Raw genomic sequence first — 21,287 nt, forward strand, 5'->3', positions numbered from 1 at the left:
GTACTTTGAGTATATATTAATGCTAATACTTTTACTTGTGTGACATTTTGAATGCAGGACTTTTACTTGTAACAGAGTATTTTCACAGTGTGGTATTGCTACTTTTACTAAAAAGAGAAAGATCTGAGTACTTCTTCCACCACTGATATAGACCTTAACCTTCAACTGTAGACAAACTTAAAGTATGCTGGTCGAATGGTCCAATAAGGTATAAAAACCCTCCTCCACACCTGGAATTGAAACCAACCGAACAATTCCAGTAACAGACTGTTTGGATACAGTCTGAAAGTGTGTGCCGTTATAGCCATATTTAAATGATCAACCCCTCTCTCCATGAAGGCCATCTTTTCAACCCGCTTTATTTCAAGCATAGCCCCATAAATGTGACACTGAGGTTTCACTTCACAGGATATAAAGTTGTATAAAATGGAAATACCACAATCCAACTCATTATTTTATCTGGAAATGTTTTAATGAATTTCCAGTAAATATACTTTTTCATGATATGTATTGATCTTGCCGTATAAAATAATAGACTGAAGACTTGACTTGTACTCTGATTGCTGTGAGAATTCAAATCTTGAGATCTGACTTCCAAAATACTTGAATGCTAAATCATAATCATTCCAAAGTGACTTTACAGAGGAACTAAAAGTGGAAAGTGGAAAAGTTTGATTACCAGTATTAGAGGTAAAAGGTCAGAGGTCATGAAGCCCTGATTGCGCAACAACTCCTCCTCTGACCATGTAGGACAGCCTCCGCTCTCTCTGTCCTCGACTCACTCCAGTGAAAGGATGATCTGAGTGTCTGATGCTTTGCCATAAGAGCCGATGAGAGTGTGTGCAGAATTTGAATGGAGTGTGGTTTTGTGTGTTGCTAAGAGGACTCTGCAGAGCTGTGAGGAATCTGCCATTTGGAGGCTGCCAGGCTCGGTCTGCATCACTTTCTGCAACCTGACTTTTTGTTCCACTTAACGTGACACTAATCTGATCATTTCAGCGTCATTTTGTAACCACCAGGACATAATTTAATCTATTTTAGTTTCCTGAGTTCTTCCTCTGTGGTCGGTTGACTTTTAGTTCCTGTGCCTTTCACTGTTTTTGTGTATTTTTAAAGGGATTCTTTCAATTTTCCAACTAATTTTCAATGTCAACTGCGACCACATTCCTCTAGGTTGGTCCTAAAATTTGAAAGGCCTGCCGTGCACTTTAGACCTGAGAAGATTAGGTTAGATTGACCAAAAAATAACTGGAAAATTGTTAAATTATTAAAGTTTTAAAATATTTTTTTAAGCAACAATGACCCAAAAATCACTGTTTCCAGATTCTCAAATGTAAATGTTTGCTGGTTTTCTCCTTATAACATTTACAGAGACCCAACAGTACCACCATGAGCAAGCACTTAGCGACAAGGGCAAGGAAAAACTGCCTGTTAAAAGGCAGAAACCTCGGACAGATCCTTCGGCTCTAGGTGGGTGGTCGTCTGTCTCGACCAGTTGGGGTGAGCCTTCAAAACAGTCACAGTTTGGTTAGCTTTAGGCAACAAAACGACTTGGGTTTAGGGAAAGATTATGGTTTGGGTTATCAAGTTATCTCATGTGTCTGCAAGACAGCAGATGGACCATTCTTGATTTTTCACAATTTTTTCAACATTTAGTAGACTGAACTGTATTCAATTCAAATCAACCTTATTGCATCATACTTACTACAAATAGATAAAAACGGATAAATAGAAGACCCTTGCAATAAAAAAGTGCATCATGAATAAAAAAATAAGTTTTTACGTCTTTTAAGAAGCAGGACGGAGATAACTATAATCTAACACAACCTTGGGGGAGACTAACTGCTGTGTCAGAGCGAGCCAACATATCTCTTATTTTCAAATGATTAACTGACATGATAATTGGCAGATTAATCAACAGTGAATAAGTCATAAATTACAGCCCTAGTGTGCATAGAACCATATGATGCATAAATAAAAGCAAAAAGGTGGAGGATTTAGTTAGAAAATTAAAAATGCTCAAATGTGCACTACTACGGGCCCTTAAGTGCATTGCTCGCATATGTGCAGCTATTCTGCAAATCGCTCCAAGCTTTGCACTCCTCGCAGCAGCATACTCGTCTTCAGCCTTTGTCCTGTTCTTCGTGCAGTTGAGTGCCTGTATTTGTGCACATTCCGCCTTCGACAGCGACTCTCATCTTGTTCTTTGTATTATCACTGATCCTGACAGGCCTTTTTCCACTGTTTTCGTGGATATCGACGCACAAATAAAATACTAAATAACAGTTTCTCAGGCACTCACGAGGAGGCTTTAGCTGAATTCAACAGGATGTCAAGCTTGATGCATTTGAATCTTGAATCTATCAAGCATGCAATGTTTACATGTGCTATTAATAACAAAAAGCACAAAAAGCTGTTGACATGACCCACTGATAAGTACACTCCCTGATTTTGTTTTAGCATCAGGCACTACCCCCATACCCAAAAATTTCTCTGATGATGTTTTGTAAGTCAGCAGAGTTCAAAATTAACTTTCAAAACACAAATGTGGGAGGAAACATGAGGATGTGGGGCGCCATAGAAAAGCTACAGTAACTTTTTAAGTTAACATACAAGCATAAAAAGATCCATCACACACCTAATGTTACTCTCTCTCTTTAACTTGTTGATTAGGCCTCTTCATGAACGGCTAGCAGGCACTGATCTGCTCGCAACTTGTCATAAATCCATACTTTACTACAATTTAAAAATCCGTCAAGTGCTTTCAAGCTAAAATTTGACCATCTCTGGACTGGAACCTTTAAAGACACCTTGAACTTACTCATTTTTCACTGCTCTATTTCTCCTATCCGAACCATTAACTTAAACGAATAATCAAAAGTAAAACCATATGGATGTTCTGGTTGTACCTCACCTCACCTCACACAGTATAAATAGTGGTTAATTAAGTAAATACTGAGTTTGCAGAGTGAAGTTCAGCAGTTGCATTGGTCCAACTGGTTCTAGTTCAAAACCACAGCAGCATCAGACAGAGTGCTGCCAGTTTCTCACCGCACAGGAATTATATAGCAAGCAGGTTTTGTTTGACGAGAGTTCCTGTAACTCCACCCAGACACGGTTGTTTGCAGAGTTATGCCATGCACACGAAAAAATTAAAACAGCGCTGGAAAACAAAGCGGAAAATTGACATGAATTATTCTGTAAAGCAGGAAGATACAAAACAAGCTTAAATAACCCCCTGCATTGTGCAATAATAAATTAAGGCTAAGTAATAGTGTCAGTATCTGACAGATCAGGGTGATGCCATGAGAACGTCTTGTTTTAACTACTTCCTGTGTTTAGCAAAAGGCGTGAGCTGAATGTACACAACATCCTGTGTGAGGCTGTTGACACAGACCATGTGACAAATGAGTGTGAAGCAAAACACCAACACAGACAAGGACACAGTGATCTACACTGGATGTATAAATCAGTATATTTACTGCAGGGAACTGAGCCTTCTTAGAGATAATGTATACTGTTATTTATCAAGTAATATCAAAATGTGCATTTGAATATACAGTACGTGGGTGTGGACACATGGGGACACAGCAAAAGCAACATTCAGATATCAAAATGCAATGCAGCAGCCTTCCTAAAAGCACTAATCTGGCTCCAAGTAGTGTTTTTTAAAAATTACTAATTAATCCGTCCATTATTTTTTCAATTCATTTTATTAACAGAAAATTCCAAAGTCCCAATCAGTGTCCACTGGTTGTGCTATAGAGCAATGTTTTGATAAGTGGGTTGCCATTTTCTTTGTCTAGCACACACAATGTTTGGAAAGAAACACTGACTGTTGACAAGAAAAGAGGGAACCTATAAGATAAACTCAGGCTCCATTGCTTACTGCAGGTTAGAAGTCCCCCTCTGAGAAATGTTTGTTTGGCTAAAACTCAGCTTTCTCCCCCCATCCACCTCTTCCTCACTACCTGACTCCCAGGTCACAATCGCAGCAGGATAATCCCAGATTAGCCTCCCAGCAGGACGTGGGTTCAATCCCTTTTGATGTCTAGCCGAGCCGAGCCGAGCCGGGCCACAAACCTGCGCTGAGCCATAGCCCACGCTGGCTGCCACCGCCTGCAGAGCTCCAAATCAAATAACAGGACAGGGCCTCCACCTCCGAACACACCTAGTGTGACTATTTCTTTATGTAACGCTCACTTACAGGCAGCAGCAGTGTAAGTGGGATTACAGTGGATTTCCAAACTGAGGCCCCAGCACCCTTTGTGAACTAAACTGTGGCCGAGTCGTGACCCTCTAAAAGGGGAAAGGGGAGCTACTGAGAGGCTTTGGTAAATTTTCTCACACTCAGCCTGCACATGCCTGCAGACAGTAGCCTGTTTAAAATATGTAAGAGTGAGAAACTGCTCATGGCACGCACACCCATCTGCCCCCAAATCAAAAACTGGTTGGACCACTTGAGAGAGAGATGGAGGGAAAGTGGTGAAACTGAGAAAGAAGGCGCAAAATGTCAGCTCAGAGGAAAGAATACTTGCTAAAAGCCTAAAGTAATGAATAGAAATCAGTGAATTGATGCTGTTTGTGCAAGGGTGCATACACACATGGTTGTGATATAAATGCAGAATCCAGCTCAACTGCAAAGGAAAAACCACGTGGATCACCGTATCATACTGAGGCTCAGATAAAGGCTGCAGGCAGAGCGGGAGACATGTTTTTATTCCTAACATTATTCACCGTCTCTGCTCTGATTTTCTTTCAAAAGGTCTAAGATTTAAACCAGCAATATTTCAGAAATTCTAACATCACAGTCCAAAATTGTTATTCAAGGTTTTATACACATGGTAATGATATCGACAGACAACCCAAGAGAACTGCACAGAAACAGATGTACCAACTTGGGTTGTTTCTCACTCACATTCCCTCTCCAGATGTCTCAAACTGAGTTTAGAATCTGAACATATTTAAAGTCCCCCTCCAGTAAAATATCTCGTATATATATATATATATATATATAGTTCTAGTTCCTACAGTGAGCTGTGTGAATGCTGTATGTGCAGAGTTTGACTCTAGAAGGATGTTTTCACATTCATCTGCTGAAAGTGGAAAGTTTCTCTGTGCTCATCGAAAATCTGCTTTTAAGGGGCGGGGCCTACCAGCATGATTTGTGACATCACAAAAAGTTGATCATGGTCCAGAATGCAACTTATAGAGTGTGATGTAGAAACTTTCAGCTTGACTTTCTAAAAATGTAGTAATTTTTATCATGCTTACAGCTTATATTGTTATTTTTATTTGCTGTTATTTAGATCCTGTTACTGAAGTCTGCATTACTTCAAAAAATCAAGGAAGACAACACAACAAAAGACTCTAGTATCTTCTTTTGTCAGCAAACAGAAGCTTCATCGTGATTATTAGCTTAAAAGAATTTGAGAAACAACAAGAGGATCTTTAGACAGGTTGAAAGCCAGCGTTAATAAGGCACCAAGAGCAGTTAAATGTCCACAATGATCATCATCACTGTATTTATAGGTTGATGCTGAACTAGCTCCACAGATGGCACAAACCAGCACTGACTTGGTTTAGGTATTGAGAGAAGAAGCTCAGGCTGACAGGAAGTTTTTTCGGCTCCACTCTGGTTCTCGTGGAGGGACGTAGTCCTTGGAAAGCTCTTTTGGTGTCGCCAGCCTTTCAACACGAGCACTTGCTGTGGCTCTCCTCGCTGCTCTTGGAACCTGGTTTTAGAGAGTCAGACATTTAGTATTTAGTTTTAGGACTGACAGCAATTCGGAAAGAAATGTTAACTAATAACTAACTATTAGTTCCAAACTCGTGTTTTAGAAGATGTTAATCATGTTGCTGCTGTTCAAGCAAAGGATCTTTTGCCATTATACATTTTTCCGCCTGTCATTACGTGTTACATTTATTAAAATAAGAGCCAGACCACAGATCATATGGGACAGATGGCCAATAACAATCTGGCAATTGCGTGCAAGCAGAGCATCCACTGAATAGTCATTTGACAATTGTTGGAAAATTCCACAATTAATTGAAAGAGCTATTCATCATGTGAAAGCTACTCTACAGTACATGACAGAGAGCTGGTTCAAACAGCTGGAAAATATTTTAATTGGCTGTGTGATGTCAAGTATACAGCCAAGGAAAACTGTTCTGGCTTTGATAGGATGTTTATTTCACCTAAGACTCTTTCACTGAGAGAGTTCAAACACACTGCACCAATAAATGACGACGTGATACATCAGTAGGTGATCTTACCATCCAGATTGATTCCTCCGGGCGTCCAAGCTGGCAGCAGATGTTGCTCTGCTTCAGTCTGGGCAGGGACAGCTGGACCAGTCGCTGAGAGATCTGGACCGTCTTAGAAGCAAAAGAAACAATGGATGCGACACTCTGTGGAAGACAAACAGACGGAGGAAATTCAGACTTCATGTGGTTATGATCTAGCCAGGTAACTTGGTCTTCAACCATCAGCTGAAGAAAAGCTGGCTGAGGAAGGTCTGGATTACTTATTATTAGTTCTGCTGCCCAACACAGTTTTCAGAAAACTATTCTAACAGTGAAAGTGATCAAATCTCTACTGCAGTACATACAATTTTATATCATAATAATAGTTGCTGCGATAAAATAAATTTTCTGGAAGTAAAATTGTGTACATTATATAATTTAAATACTCTGATAATCAATGTCTGAACTTCATTACATTAATGTAAAAATCCCATAAATCCAATATTGCAACAACACAGTCCTAATTGATTTGCAGAATTACTTCCAATGGTCTAATACATCAGATATATATTAAAGGAATAAGTCCTTTGGTATTACAAAAACTCTGATGTCAGTCAGAGTTGGGGATGCGGGATGAGAGAAAGGGTGCTGCAGCTCAATGTCAGCCGACATTAGCGCTGCCTGTTGCTGTTCTCGGTGTACAGGTGCTTTAGGTTCTCACCTCTCTGTTGCTCTGGAAGTCTGGATGGTTCACTTTGGGGTCTGAGAGCTGCAGCAGTCGCAGCGTGATGACAGCAGATTTCATTTTGGGATCAACGTGCCAAATAGGACAGTTATTCTCACAGTGAGGTGTGTGAGGAGGCCTGTGGGACCAGCAGAAAGAGCTTTAAACATACCGCTAGGATTAAACATCTGAAAGGTCAAGTGGTTTATTATTAAGCTGAATTTTTTTTACAAAATGACTTATTCTAATGTCCTTTCTCAAAATATTTCAACTTTATCCTCAAAAGGTTCTTCTCCACCAATATTACTCTGTGGTACAGCTACAGGAACCACTTCTAGAAAGTGATGGAAGTACATTTATATTCTGAACAAAAGGCCCACAAACTTATCTTGGAGTTTTTTCAACTGTATCACACAGAGGGCCAGAATAAGAAGGTCACTGAATACAGACAAAAGCTGAGGGAATAGGTAAGTGAGTGGACCTTATATTTAGAATATTTCCCACAGACCCTGTGACATAATAGTTCAGATGAATGCTATGAAACTGCAACGTTCCTGGTCTGACCCCTCTCTCTCCCACTATCTAATAAAGATAAAATGCCCCAAACAAGATGACACCAAACTAAATGCCTTTTCAAGATGTATTTTCATTAAAAATATCTCAAATATCCGTTGAACCTCTGTAGTATAAGAATATTCACTGGTACTTCAGTATTTGAGTTTATTATCTGACTAACCATATATTGTTACCTACAACATGGGACTAATTTGTGAGGACAGGTCTTATAAATACTTAAAATGTATTAGCCTCCTCTACAATAGTAACAGTAACTTTCATATTGTTAAGTTTATTCCTAGAGGGCACATGTGTCTAACTTTAGAGGGATATTTGATTTTTATCTGCCACGTGTTGCTCTTGCGGTGGTTTTGTCTGGTTTTTTATTTATTTAGCGTCTTTGTGTTGTTTTTCTGGAGCAACAAGATGAGAGGATTACGTTTCGACTGCTGGTGATTATTATTTTTTGTGCAGGGCACTAAAACAGCAATCAATGTGATGTCTACTGTTTAAATCACAAAGGCAAATATTCATTTGGTGTACTGGATTCAGTAAACCCTGTTTAAATTTCTCTCCGTGCCCAACAACATGTTCTGCTGCTGTGTTCAGGATTTATAAAAAGACTTCCGCGGCTGTCTGCGAGCGTCCCAGGGGTCCTGAACTTTGGACAATAAGCTCTATTGTCTCCGCTCCTCGCTCTCCCACAGTCTGACACTGAAATAACAGATGTCCAAACGTTGGCTTCCTCACGCAGCGTGGAGACGTTAGTGTTGGACCGCAGCCTCTGCTTAGTTCTTTCATATTTAACTATATGATATGTTATATTCTGCTGCGAAAAAAATTCTAGACTTTAGTTCGTACGTGGACCCCCCTGAGGGAGAATAACTCATGAATCTGCCAAAAAACAGTGACATAGGAGGTCCATGAGAATGCTGGATGTGGACATAATCTCTGAAACAGATACCTCAAAGGGTTGATCACGGTGCCGGTACATACCGTACACATTTCTTAATATTGGTGAATATGCTTCCACAAGGTTTGCCGTCAGTGGAGAAATAATATTATTATTTTGATAATAATCCAAATACAATCATAAAACCTTTAAACTCATTCAACCACTACTGAATAACACTGTCCTCTACTTATTATGCTATGTTTAGGACAGCAACTAATAATTATTGTCTTATTTTTGCATTAATTGATTAATTATTTAGGCTACAAAGTATCAAACAATTTCCATGGTAATGTCTTCAGATTTATCCATTAAAGCTGCAGTAGGTAAGTTTAATAAAGAAACACTTTTTGTCATATTTGCTGAAATTTTCACTGTGTTCTGACAATAGTACACCAAACAGATAATCTGTGAAAAAATCTGGTTCCTCTGGTTCGTTCTAGTGCTCCTTATGGTATTTACAAGAATCCACCGGGCCTGAACAAAAACAACCAATCAGAGACAAGCAACTTGTAAAGACACTGTGGGTTAGAGGCTTGAAGATAGTTGATTGTTGAGTCTCATTCTCAGGGTCCCAAAGAGTCTGGATTTGCCCTGGGAATGAGACTCAACAATCAACTATCTTTCAGACCAAGTATATTTAATATATTCAATTTATAATTGTTTAATTAACAGAGAACAGCAGAAAAATCCTCACAACTGAGAAGATGGAACCAATAAATGTTAGGCATTTTTGCTTGATAAAAAAACCAGTGTTTCACAACCTTTTAGGCTCCTGACAGCTCATCAAAGGTTATAGCTTCACTGAGAGCATTAGTTGTGAGCAGTCCAACATATCCTAACCATATTTTGAAATACTGTACAGTACACACACTGGAATGAAGTTAAAACAAAAGTTAAAGGGCGCCCCTGTGGCTTAGGGGTTAAGACGGTGACCATGAATCAACTGTTGCTGCGTCAAGTCTGACCCGGGGCTTGTTTCCTGTCAGCTCTCTACTGTCTGTTTGTAATAAAGATATAAAAATGCTTGAAAAAATACTGTTAACCCTTTATTTAGATATTCCACCTACATATTTGAATAATTGTAACAATTCAACAGGTTATTTGTTGAGATTCAACAACCGGTTTCTGATATTACACCACTGTGGTTAAGGTGTGGTTAGGTTTAGGCATAAAAACATCCTGGTTAGGGTATGTTTGTAAATTGTCACATAATATCTGTGAAACAACCACAGACAAAAGGAAACAGTTGAGATGTTACAACTAGCTGTAGGCGGACTGTCAAAATAAAGTGTTTTGCTCTGAGAATTGAATGCTGAAAGTATCACAACAAGCTCTACCTGTTTCAGTGATGATAACTCTAAAACTCGATGCTTACTGAGTTCCAAAGATGCCACGTAGATATATGGGCTTCTAAATAACCTTAAACATCAGAACACTCATTTGACCTGGGTTTGTTTGGCTCAGCTCCACTTTACTGCTTATGTTTGATGTCTGATGAGGCTTTTACCCTGCTTCCTGGGAGCTGCGGCTCCTGGTTTTGGGTGTTGACAAGCGGACAATGTGCTCGTACTGGGACGTCCTGGAGGAAGGACGCTGGGTCTTCCTGAAGGAGCTCGTCTCCTCCTCCTTCCTGCAGGAAAATGGAAGCTATTACCACATCCATTATATGTTGTGCTGTGTGTCTGGGACAAAAGAATGTCTTGAGCCAGGGGGAAGGAGGATGAGGAGGAGGGGGGACAGAACAATGGAGAAGTGTCAGAGCGTGGCTGATGACGGAGGTACGAGTGGAAAATCATCTGCACCCACAAAAACTTTTAAATTTGGTGAACACTTAGTCGAGACAGTGGGACGACACATAGCCAAGGTCTGATGCTCCCTGCTGACAATCTGACTGATTGTTTTGCTCTTAAAGCAAATAGTCAAACAGATCATTGTTTAAGGAATGTAACGTCTCAGTCTGGTGATATTTGACGCCATCCGACTGAAGATAGCGACATAAAAATGAATATATTGAATATTTGAGGTCTATTTTTTAAGCTTTGTATCTTCAGTAGTATGAACTGGGCTGGGCTGATTGCCACAGACAGACTGTGAAATGATGTATATCACATAAAAGCATCAAAATCTCACATTTGAAAAGCTGGAACAAGCAAATCAATGACTTTAAAAGTTAATCAACTAACACAATTGATTATTTTCCTTTCCACTAATGTATTGATTAATGGTCTAATTGTTTCAGCACTACAAGTCGACCGACAGAAAATGAATCTGAAAATATTTCAATAATTGCTTAATTGTAAAAGACAGTTTTTCAAGCAAAATTTCCAAACATTCACTGGTTCCAGTTTCTTAATTGTGAGAATTTTCTGCTTTTTTCTGATCGCTGAAAATGGAGTATCTGTGGGTTCTGCACCATTGCTCGGACACAACACACAATCTATAGAATGTGGCTTTAAGAAACGAGGGAACTTAAATTAACTTAAATTACACTATTTTATAAAACAGTAAAAGAACAAATTAATCAGGAAAATAATATCAATAATGAAAATGATGAAGAGTTGCAGCCTTATACTGAATGAAAGCACCAGCTGCCATACCCTATATTAGCCACACTATTAATACTGAGGTATTATACCAGTGATATTGTGGTAAAAAACTAGTGGAGCTGGACCAGGACCAGACTGTCTGCCAGATAATCAGATTAGAAATTAACAGAATGGACTAGACTCCTTGACTACAGAGTGATGCGATTAGATGTGGAACAGAAATGTAATTATCAGGCTTCAGAATACATTCATCACAATCTAAATTCAGCATTCAAACAATCAGAGCAAAACAATATTATACATATTCTTAATGTGCATCTCCATCACTGAGGCCGATATATTGGTGATATATTGGCAACGATCCGAGACATTAGAGATACATATGGAACAACTACCAAAGCGATTTATTGCAATGCAGTGCGATTCAACACGATTTGATTCAACATGATAAGATGTGATGCAAAAGAATATGATGGTGGGCACAGATAGTTTGTTTACCCTTTCCTTGGTTCATAAGCAGCTTGTGCAACAATTTAGAGGAGGAATCAATCACATTTATGAATAATAAAGGCTTAGGGCCACTGTAATTATAAATAATTAAAAATTATATATAAATCAGATTTTACCAATGCAAAGTGAATCAGTGAATCCCAAGTTCATCCCAAATTGCATCGGGCACACGTTTTTAAATTGGTACAATTACATCTTGAACTTTAATGACAGTACACCAGTGCAAACTGGTGAACCTTACCATCCCTGATACATACTGTATTACATTATTACAAATTATTACATTATATTATTACAACTGTATTTTTTACATTATTTGTCTCTCTGATATTTTATATCATTCGTTTTCAGTCTTGTGAAACTGTATTTATTGTTGTTCATTTCTGTTTTTATATGCTGTTTCAGTTTGTTGTTTTGTTTCAGAATGAAAGATGCTATATAAATAAAGTTGAGTTCAGTTGAGTCCATCCAGCATCCTAAATCAACAGAATCTTCTCACCTCTCTTCCACACAGTCCCTGATGAACCTTGAGCTTCGAACCAAACCAGCAGGTGATTGCTGTCATCTTCAATTACAGTAAATTAGTATTATTTGTTCTGGAAGCTGCACTTCCTGTGCGGGCTTCTTATTGAATTACACTGCATGTTACTGAGCTTTTAATCTGACAGCTGAGGCGGAGGAACAACAAACAGTATCAAAATAAAAGCCTCTGAAGCTGTAACTACCATCACAGGCTCTCTGCACTAATTGAGCCTGACAGCTCTCAGGGGTGGTCACCTCTGACTGGGATGCAGCTGGCATCAGTCCTGAACATCACTTTGCAGTTTGCATTTCCTGAATCCGCTCTGTGCCAAAGAGCATTAAGTCTTTACCCTTCAGCTTTGCAAACATTTTCTCAAATATGTCGATGCAGCACAACATAAAAAGCTTGTGTACTGTACAGTCCCCCGGGGGAAGGAACACAAACAGCTCTCCCCGCCTCATGCCTTTTTGATAGAGTCATCAATAATGTTCAGGGTGGCGAAAGGCTACAGTTACCTCTGGTGGTCCTCTCTTGCTGAGAAGTCTCTTTTGTGCCTGGCTAGGTATTGGATTCTTGCACTTGGAACGGCTCCGAGCACTGAAGTGGAGACGGGCCATATTGGCTCCTGGTTGCCCCAGCTCAGCTTCTCACTGATCAATGCAAGGGGAAAAGTTTCCAATAAGGAGCTGTGATGATAAAAATGTTGGTGCAGGAGCAGAATGAATATTTTTCAAGTGGGCTATTACCAAATGAAAGAATCATACTTCCAATCATCTTCCCATTGTTTTAACCTTTACACCACACGTTCAAAGTGTGCCAGACATCTGTCTTTAATTATGTAGTTTAGAGAAATTGCACTCAAGGAAGGAAACAATGACCACAGAGGCTCCTGAATTCCTGGAGTCAATTTCACACTAGATCAATGACCAAACGTGCAATTTCATATGATGTAACAGCTGGAACCGAACTTATCCTGCAATGCTGGACTGTACAAACAGAACATGTAATGAACAGAGGCCACATTGATACCTCTTGTGGTATCAAAAAAGTTATGTTTGTTTTATATATGTAATAAAGAATCAGATTTTAATCAAGAGTAAAAACTCAGTATGACTCAGCTACTCACCAAGGAGTTGTGGCCCAAACTGTTTTTGAGGTTTTGTGCTGTGCAAGATCCAAGATTCTGCCAAAAAAACATTCATAAAAAACCCACAAATCAGCGTTAAATACGAGTGTAATTCAGAGACTTTGGGCCCAGGGGGAACATGCAATCGCTCGGTGGGTTTCCCGTCTCTGGTGAGGGCTTTCTTCTTTCTGGCACATCCAAAAACTGGTCTTACTCTTCAGTTAAAAAGTTGGCTTCAAATTCTAAACCTCATTTTGGCCACTAATCAATGTCAAAGACACAACTGTCAAAGTTCATCTGTGAGTCAGACATTTTCATGAAAGAGGTTTTTTCATTTCGCAAGACTGATGAAATTGTAGATTTTTGGCTTATGCTTTTTCTTTATTCCACTGTGACCCCTCAAGGAGGGATATGGACATGGACATCACTAACATCACACTTCACTTTAACAACCCCATTTATCATTTATATATAAACATATAATAAATAGTTTATAACACATTACTACATAAACAATGTTACAAGTAGGTATAAGAGCATTTCAATTCTATAAGGCAGTATTTTCAATATTATAACTTTCCTAATGAAGATATATTTAATATAATTCAACTGTGCTTCAACACTACTGTGTTGTTCATCATGTTTATATACCATATAAACTATATCAAATACTTAAAGGACCAGTGTAGAATTTAGTGCCATCTAGTGGTGAAGTTGCAGAATGCAACCAACTAAGTAACGTTCACCTTTTAAGTGTGTAGGAGACTCTACGATGGCTGTGAAACTCGCGAAATGCGCTTAAGGCCCTATCTAGAGCCAGGGTTTGGTTTGTCCATTCTGGGCTACTGTAGAAACATGGTGGTTCAACATTGTGGACTTGTAGAAAAGGACCCGCTCCCTCCATAGATAAAAACAACTGCAATGGTTCTTATATTCAGGTGATTACACACTAATGAAAACATATGTATGAATATTATATTCCATTTCTGCCAATAGATCCTCCTCAATGTTACACACTGGACGTTTAAAACAACCATATAGCAGCTTGCAACTACATTATTGTGTGTTATAACCCATTTATTACATTTATTATATGCTGCTATTAAAGAGAGGGCTTCAAATAATGTGTTACCAGAAAAGGTAAGAAACAGACTGTATGTAGACAGTGAAACTTGTTGCTCAGTAATGGGCAAGTACAATACAGTAGGGAAGGAAATAAGAAAAACATCAAGGGGAAATTCACATTTCAGCAGAGGTAAGAAGAGAAAAGTAATAAAAACAGATAAACAACTGTCGGAATGAATTAAATAACAAATAAAATAAAAAATTAAGTAAATTAGAGATGACATTGAAAAGCATACACTAAAGTGTATTCCCGACATTTTTGTTTGCTGAATGTAATCAGATGAGCTCCACCACCCATCAAATCCCAAATCTATTCTTACTAATAGATTATAACCTCACTGATTATAACCTCACATTTAAAACTGTTTATTATATCAAAGTTTAAATGTTAAATTTTAAAATATTCATCACTTTTCAGCTAACTATTTAACTGTTCATCCAGTACTCTTAGCTAATGCTTACAATTTAAACTTTTTATGTCACTTTTTTGCTAACTATTCATATCTGTTAGGTAACCATTTCAACTGTTTATTCAGTATTTCTAGCTATTCTGACTGTATATTTATCACTTTTAGCTAGTGTAAACTATTTAAACTGTTTATCCTTTACCTTTAGTCAACATTAACTATAAGTGTAAAGTATTATACACACATACAGTAAATATAATAATATAAGTAAATATTCAATAGTGACTTACAAGTAGCCATTATGATCTTATAACAATAACTTATTGATGCTATAGCCACAGCATTTAAATCTCTAACTAATTCATTCAAATGATGTTAGTTACTTCACCTGTTTGATGGACCAAATCTGGACTGAATCCCTGCAACAATCAACAACAAAACGAAAATATCAGACAACAAATATGAAGACTGTGTTATAAATTACAATTAGTAAATGTACCTTGTTTTCCAGACATCATCTCAACTTGCAGCAGCAGCAGCAGCAGCAGCAGCAGCAGGCTGGATGTGTCGGCTTGCTGCCTGTTGGTGGTGTCACACTAATCTCCTGCTGTTGCTATGGAGCCAGGAGCCCTTAGCGACCAACTCCACACCTGAGGACTCCTTGAAACTGGAGTCTGCACACTCAACCCATCCATCTTGCCATCTCAAGATTTCCGTGGCAGGATGTTAAATAGAAAGTGATACTTCGAGGTCAGTGGTGAGGGTGGCTGCTGCAGTATTTCTGTGTTTGGATCAGATTCCATATATAATAGTGCTTTGAGGGCCTGACAACAGAGTAAATGTCAGGACCTATGTTAGGACGAGGCTTTCTCCTCACGTGATTAGTCCGTCTGCATTCGTGGATAAGCTTTTATTATTAGTTTAATAAACCATAAATATGAGTTTAATTGTCACAATTACAATGAAGTCACAACAATCACTTTAGTGGAAACCATTTATTTAAGTGCTGTATATAAGACTTTATCAAACTGGGTAGAATCTTTTCAAACAATACTGTATCTTGGACATGTTTCGGTATTGAAAAAAAGTGTAACTTTTTTTAAAATGTGCTTTACATTCATCAAAAATGGTACACATGAAGGCTTTGCACACATCAACAACATGGTTCACCTTCATCCCACAGTTACCAGACTGGACAGATTTGAACAAATATAACAGTATTAAGACAACATAAAGAGCCCACAGCTGTGCTCAGACATCTCTCTGAACAGCAAAAACAAAAGACATCCAGCAAATCATCTGGTTTATATTCCCTTTTTTAAGATAAATTAAATTCCCTTTTCAAGATAAAGGCTCATCAAAGTAGGTAACAATGAACTTTTAAAGCTGTAATCCAAAAATGACACTCCTGCAGTAACAAAGGTATTTGGTAGTGTTACAGTATATATATAGTTTGGTGCTGTGCCTGATCATTCTATAATAACATGACAACAGCTACGAACAGCCTTCAATATCCGCTCTAATATTTAGACATTAAATAGTTGTGGGGTCTCGCTGAAATTAGGCTTTTATTTATTATCAGTTTAAATATTAACGGCACATCAGAAAGCTTGTCAGCAAGCTCCACAATTTAAAGTCTTCTATACTTAAAGCTTTTATAGTCAAGTTTGCCTGTTGTTGCCCCAAATGGCAGAAAGAGGTCACTGTTTGAAAATCTTTTACAGTTTTTAATATGCAAAAATCACGTACCACTACTGACCTGAATACAGCACAATCTCTTTAGGTTTTGTGTTTTGGTTTGAAATTTTGGGTCACAAAGTGGACAAACGGTAAGTGAACATATCAACTCTCTATCAATGGCCTCACTTTGTACTCTACGTTGATATGATGGCTTTATTTTCTTGTGAAAATCTTGCCCAGTAGAACTTTTAATCTTTATGAGGTATTAAATATCGTGTGGATCACGACACACGAGGAACATTATGATACACTCCAAATTAGAAAAATAAATTGTGTGACGCTAACAGACTGTTAGCTCATCGCTGGTGATGAAGCTGCAGCTTCACAGCTGCTCTGAATGAATCTACAGCCTGAAATAAATCCACTGTGATTCAGTACCAGGGCTCCAGAGTGCAACATTTTTAAGAGTGCGACTAATCATTGTTGTAGGTGGCACTGGTGCACCTGACGCTGCCCGGGTGATAACATACATTTATTTCGCAAGCGCATCATCTCTCTGTGTTCTCCTGTGAGCGAACTCACACACTGATGGTAGGATCATATCGTGTTCTAAACCAATAAGAGACAGAGCTCGGTGTGGTCCTGTTCACTGCGCTAAGTTGTGTGTGTTTAAAAATTGCCGAGCCCCGGTCCTTCGGCGACAGCATCAGACTCGGAACCAGAGGAGGAGACAACCGAGTCTGGGATAGAGCCCGGCTCCGAGACCCAAATTAAAAAGGCCAAAATATATTCCTTCAGACAGGACTGGCTGAAACAATTTCCCTGGCTGAGGTACAACAAAGGACGTAACGCAATGCACTGCGTGTACTGTCAGGAGTGCGGTCAGAATATGGCCGGAAATAGTGCATTTGTGAGCGGGTCAACAACGTTTCGTATCGAACTTTTATTTGGAAATGTTTTATTTTGCTTAGTGTTTTAGTTTGAAATTTAGCTTCAATTTCAGCTCAGTGAAGCACTTTAAACACTTTATTTTTCTATTTATATATAATTATGCTTCAAATAAAGACAAGCATTTCTCTACACCTTATTCTTGTTTAAAAATCATTCACATTATATGAAAGTTATGGAGAGCGATAAAAAGGTGACCTTATGGTGTGAAAGGCGACGCAATGAAAAATGTGGGTGCACCTACATTTTGTGCTGGTGCACCTAAAAAAAAAAAGTTAGGCGCACCAGTGCAACCAATGCAAAAAGTTAGTCTGGAGCCCTGAGTACCGTCTGACAAGCTGCATGAACACCTGAAGGCAGCACCTGAACTGCTTCTACAGCTGACCGTGTATCATCATCTACAAACGTTGGGAGGAACAAGCCCCCACGAGCAGTCTTGTAAAGTAAAACATTTATGGCTCTATTAATGAAACCTCTCACCCGCTTGTGTGAAAAGAAAAGAAATCTTTGGTAACGATAACATTTTAACACAAGTTGGTATGAGTTTCCTATAGGCACCCATCTTCAATAAACATTAAGACCTGGTCAACGGTGAAACAAGGAGATATTTTTTCAAATTCAGTTGAGTTCTACAGTTTCACATCCAGAATCTAAAAGTTTTATAATCCCAGCTAAATGAACCAAAACAAGATAAATAATCTAATTTTCTCATACAAGAGTTTGAGCCAACCTGGTGTAGTGAAAACAGCTAAGTGAAAAGGTGCAGAGAACCTATTCAATTCCATCAAAAACACAGGATTAACTGGCAGAGACCAGTCTTTTATATATCAGAAACCATCTGGATGATCAGGTTCCGAGCATCCATAACGCCTGAGCTGAGCTCTGCCTCTCCCTTCTTCACGTGGGTGCCGATGAGGAACAACCTGCGGTCGCCGACCTCGGACAGTGACAGAGCTTCGTGGAGGTCAGTAATGCCGCAGGCTCCTGGAAGGTCCTGGAAACATAAGCCAAACATGAGGAGACATCGGGGTGGAGATGAATCTCAAAGAATTGAATCATCCCCTTACTTCATTCCAAAATTACACCACAGGCCGTGTGTGAGATGACAAACTGAAAATCCTCCTCCTGTGTAGACACACTGTTACTCCTTGTATTAAAGCTCCATTTGCATTTATAAGTTGCATTTTATAAAAATAACTTTTTGTCATATTTTCTGAATCTTTCACTTTAACCTGACAGTAGTACATGAGACAGAAAATCTGTGAATGAATCAGGTTCCTCTATATCTCATTGCCAGGGTCGCAAAGCATCTGTATTTGAAGCCCTGGGAATGACACCCAATAATCAACTCTCTTTCTTGGCTCTGATTGGTTGTTTTCGTTCAGGCCTCGGGATTCTTGTAAATGCCATTAGGAGTACTAGGAGGAGCCAGAGGAACCTGATTTTTTGTCTAATGTACGACTGTCGGGATGTAATGAGAGAGTCGAATGTGACACAAAAAATATTTTTATAGAAATTACCCACTGCTGCTTTAAACACGTCATTAGTTTTTTAGTGATAATAATAATATTAATTATAACACTAGAGCTTAAACTATTTATCCAACGACAGAACATTAATCAGCAACTATTGTTGATAATTAATCATTACAAGTCATTCTTTAATGCAAAAATGCAGAGAATCCACTGGCCACAGCTTCTGTTCCTGGTTTTTCTTAATTTTCTAAAATAACAAACGAAAAATAAAACTAGGTTATGGAGTTTTGATCTGACCCTGTATTCTGAAAAACGGTGAACTGGTGTTTTTCACTATTTTCTGGCACTTACACATTAATATAGAGAAAGTAATCTGCATATTAATCAATAATGAAATTGTTAGTTTCTGCCCCTGTGAACACAAACTGAAGCTGCTTTAAAAGTCTCTAATTATAAACTGTGCGAGGTTCCTCGAGGACAAGTGGCCGGCAGGCTTTTGTTGAAAAGAGTCTGGAGTGTTTTTCTGTCACGCTCACCTGTTTGTTGGCCAGTACCATTAAAGGCAGGCGGGGGTCAGAGGCCAGCAGCTCATGTAGAAGTCTCTTGGCGAGGGGGAAGAGCAGTGCATTGGAAGAGTCGACCACAAACACCAACATAAGAGCCTTGGACATGTACCTCTTCCAGTATGGCCGCAGCTCCTCTTTACCTCCAACTGACAGACAGACAGACAGACAGACAGTGAGTCCAGCTCTGTGATTGGGTTCAGATGTGAATAGGAGTTCAGACTTACTTTCTAGGAACTCGATGTGCAGGTCGCCTCTGTTGATGGAGACGGCGTTGAAGCCCTGCGTCGGCTGCATGTCCTGCTCCAGGCTGCCGCTGGCCAAACAGTGCAGCAGGCTGGTCTTACCGGCTCCATCCAGACCCAGAACCAGCACCTGCGTCCCCGCTGATTTCACGGGTTGAGACTGCAGCACACACACACACACAGACCAGTACACATCAGATAAGGGCTGGACACTAGCTGAAAGATATTCATATATGACGTTCTATACCATTCATTCGATTCCCAATGTTGAGGAATGGAGAGAAAAATAAGGCTAACTGCTCAAACCTGATTATTTTATTTTGTTATATAAATGTTAATTACTTTAAAACTTAAATGTAAATGTCTTTGGTTTAAACCAGACACTTTGGACATTTGATGGACCAACAATTAGTCAATTCATTAAGAAAAGTTCCAGCAGGTTAATCGATAATGACAATGGTGATTATTAGTTGTAGTTAACTTTATTATAATTAAATCTGCATATTATCATTTTATTTTTATAAAATGTAAAAAAAAAAAATGTCCATCAGAGTTGTCCTGGGCCCAAGAGATGTGCCAAAATAATCATAGTCATAGAAAACGAGCCAATATTCACATTAAGAGCCTGGAAATGATGACTCACACAATTCATCGATTAAAAGAACTGTTGCAGATACATTTCCTGTCCTTCTACTAAATAATTAATCGCCTCACTTATAATCTAGATATAAAAGCTACAATCTATCTCTTCAGTCAGTGAGGTCCTACATTTCCCAGAATTACCCCGCAGCAACCTCCCAGAGAACTTGACTAAACTTGTTGCTCTTTAATACAAATACAGGCATTCAGCTGGTCGTGTTAGCGGGTTACAAACTCCAGACAAAGAGAAAGTTAATGCAAACATAAAACATAAAACATCTTCTATGGCCGCTGTATTCTGGTCTATGGGTGTTAGCGGTAGATATGTGAGGCTCTTCTTCTACGTTTGTTTTAGGAGTACATACACCCACTCCCCCGGCGGTTTCCACGAAGGTGTCTCCGTTAAAGTAACGTTTTTACCTCCGGTGCTTTCTGAGGTTCAGCAGCAACAACGGGAGCAGCAGCAGCAGAGACCACAACAGTGTGTTCAGCTGCCTCTCTTCTTTCCTTTCCTTCTTCCTTTCCCTCTCTGCCGCTTCTACCGTCCTTTGCCGGGCGTGTTTCAGGCTTCTTCTCCCTGGAGGAAGATGCGTAGTTCCAGATAAGATAGGCGACTCCCCCCGCAAGAGCCACGGAGACTCCGAGGACACCGGCTTCTCTCAGACCAAACATGGCGCTCAATAGCCGGGTTGTGTTTTACTGACCGTCGCTGTTTTACCGGTCCGTTTCCGCCATTGTTCGTCTTGTAGTGAGTCTTTAAGCGTCCAACCTCTTCGTCCTCTTCTTCTCCTCAACAAGTGGATTAACAGACAGGAAGCTCAGGAGGAACTTCTCCGACCGATATTTCCGGGCTGCTATTTGTTGATGCAGTGTTACAATCTCACCGCTTGATGGCGCCACTATTCCCTACATATTTTAAACTCTTCTTTTTAATAAACAGGAATAAACATACATTAATTATCACAATTGTTACTAACTACACAATAACTGATATTAAATATCTTTAACTAGACTTTATAC

General features: G+C 39.1%; 2 protein-coding genes across 2 annotated transcripts; both read right to left on the minus strand.

The window, feature by feature from the left end:
• Positions 1 to 4,702: 4,702 nt before the first annotated feature.
• On the minus strand, positions 4,703 to 15,785 carry LOC127375147 (testicular haploid expressed gene protein-like). The gene is made up of 9 exons (XM_051420983.1): positions 15,772 to 15,785; positions 15,217 to 15,296; positions 15,106 to 15,136; positions 13,186 to 13,242; positions 12,575 to 12,709; positions 9,988 to 10,110; positions 6,968 to 7,109; positions 6,277 to 6,411; positions 4,703 to 5,735 (listed from the first exon to the last, which is right to left on the minus strand). The coding sequence occupies exons 1-9, from the start codon at positions 15,783 to 15,785 to the stop codon at positions 5,604 to 5,606; spliced, it is 849 nt and encodes a 282-aa protein (XP_051276943.1). The 3' UTR covers positions 4,703 to 5,603.
• On the minus strand, positions 15,698 to 21,092 carry arl9 (ADP-ribosylation factor-like 9). The gene is made up of 4 exons (XM_051420717.1): positions 20,688 to 21,092; positions 19,611 to 19,788; positions 19,357 to 19,532; positions 15,698 to 18,339 (listed from the first exon to the last, which is right to left on the minus strand). Exons 1-4 carry the CDS (start codon positions 20,937 to 20,939, stop codon positions 18,166 to 18,168), a joined length of 780 nt encoding a protein of 259 aa, XP_051276677.1. The 5' UTR covers positions 20,940 to 21,092; the 3' UTR covers positions 15,698 to 18,165.
• Positions 21,093 to 21,287: the final 195 nt, after the last annotated feature.

Source organism: Dicentrarchus labrax, unplaced genomic scaffold (assembly GCF_905237075.1).
Source record: "Dicentrarchus labrax unplaced genomic scaffold, dlabrax2021, whole genome shotgun sequence".
NCBI classification, from domain to species: Eukaryota; Metazoa; Chordata; class Actinopteri; family Moronidae; genus Dicentrarchus; species Dicentrarchus labrax.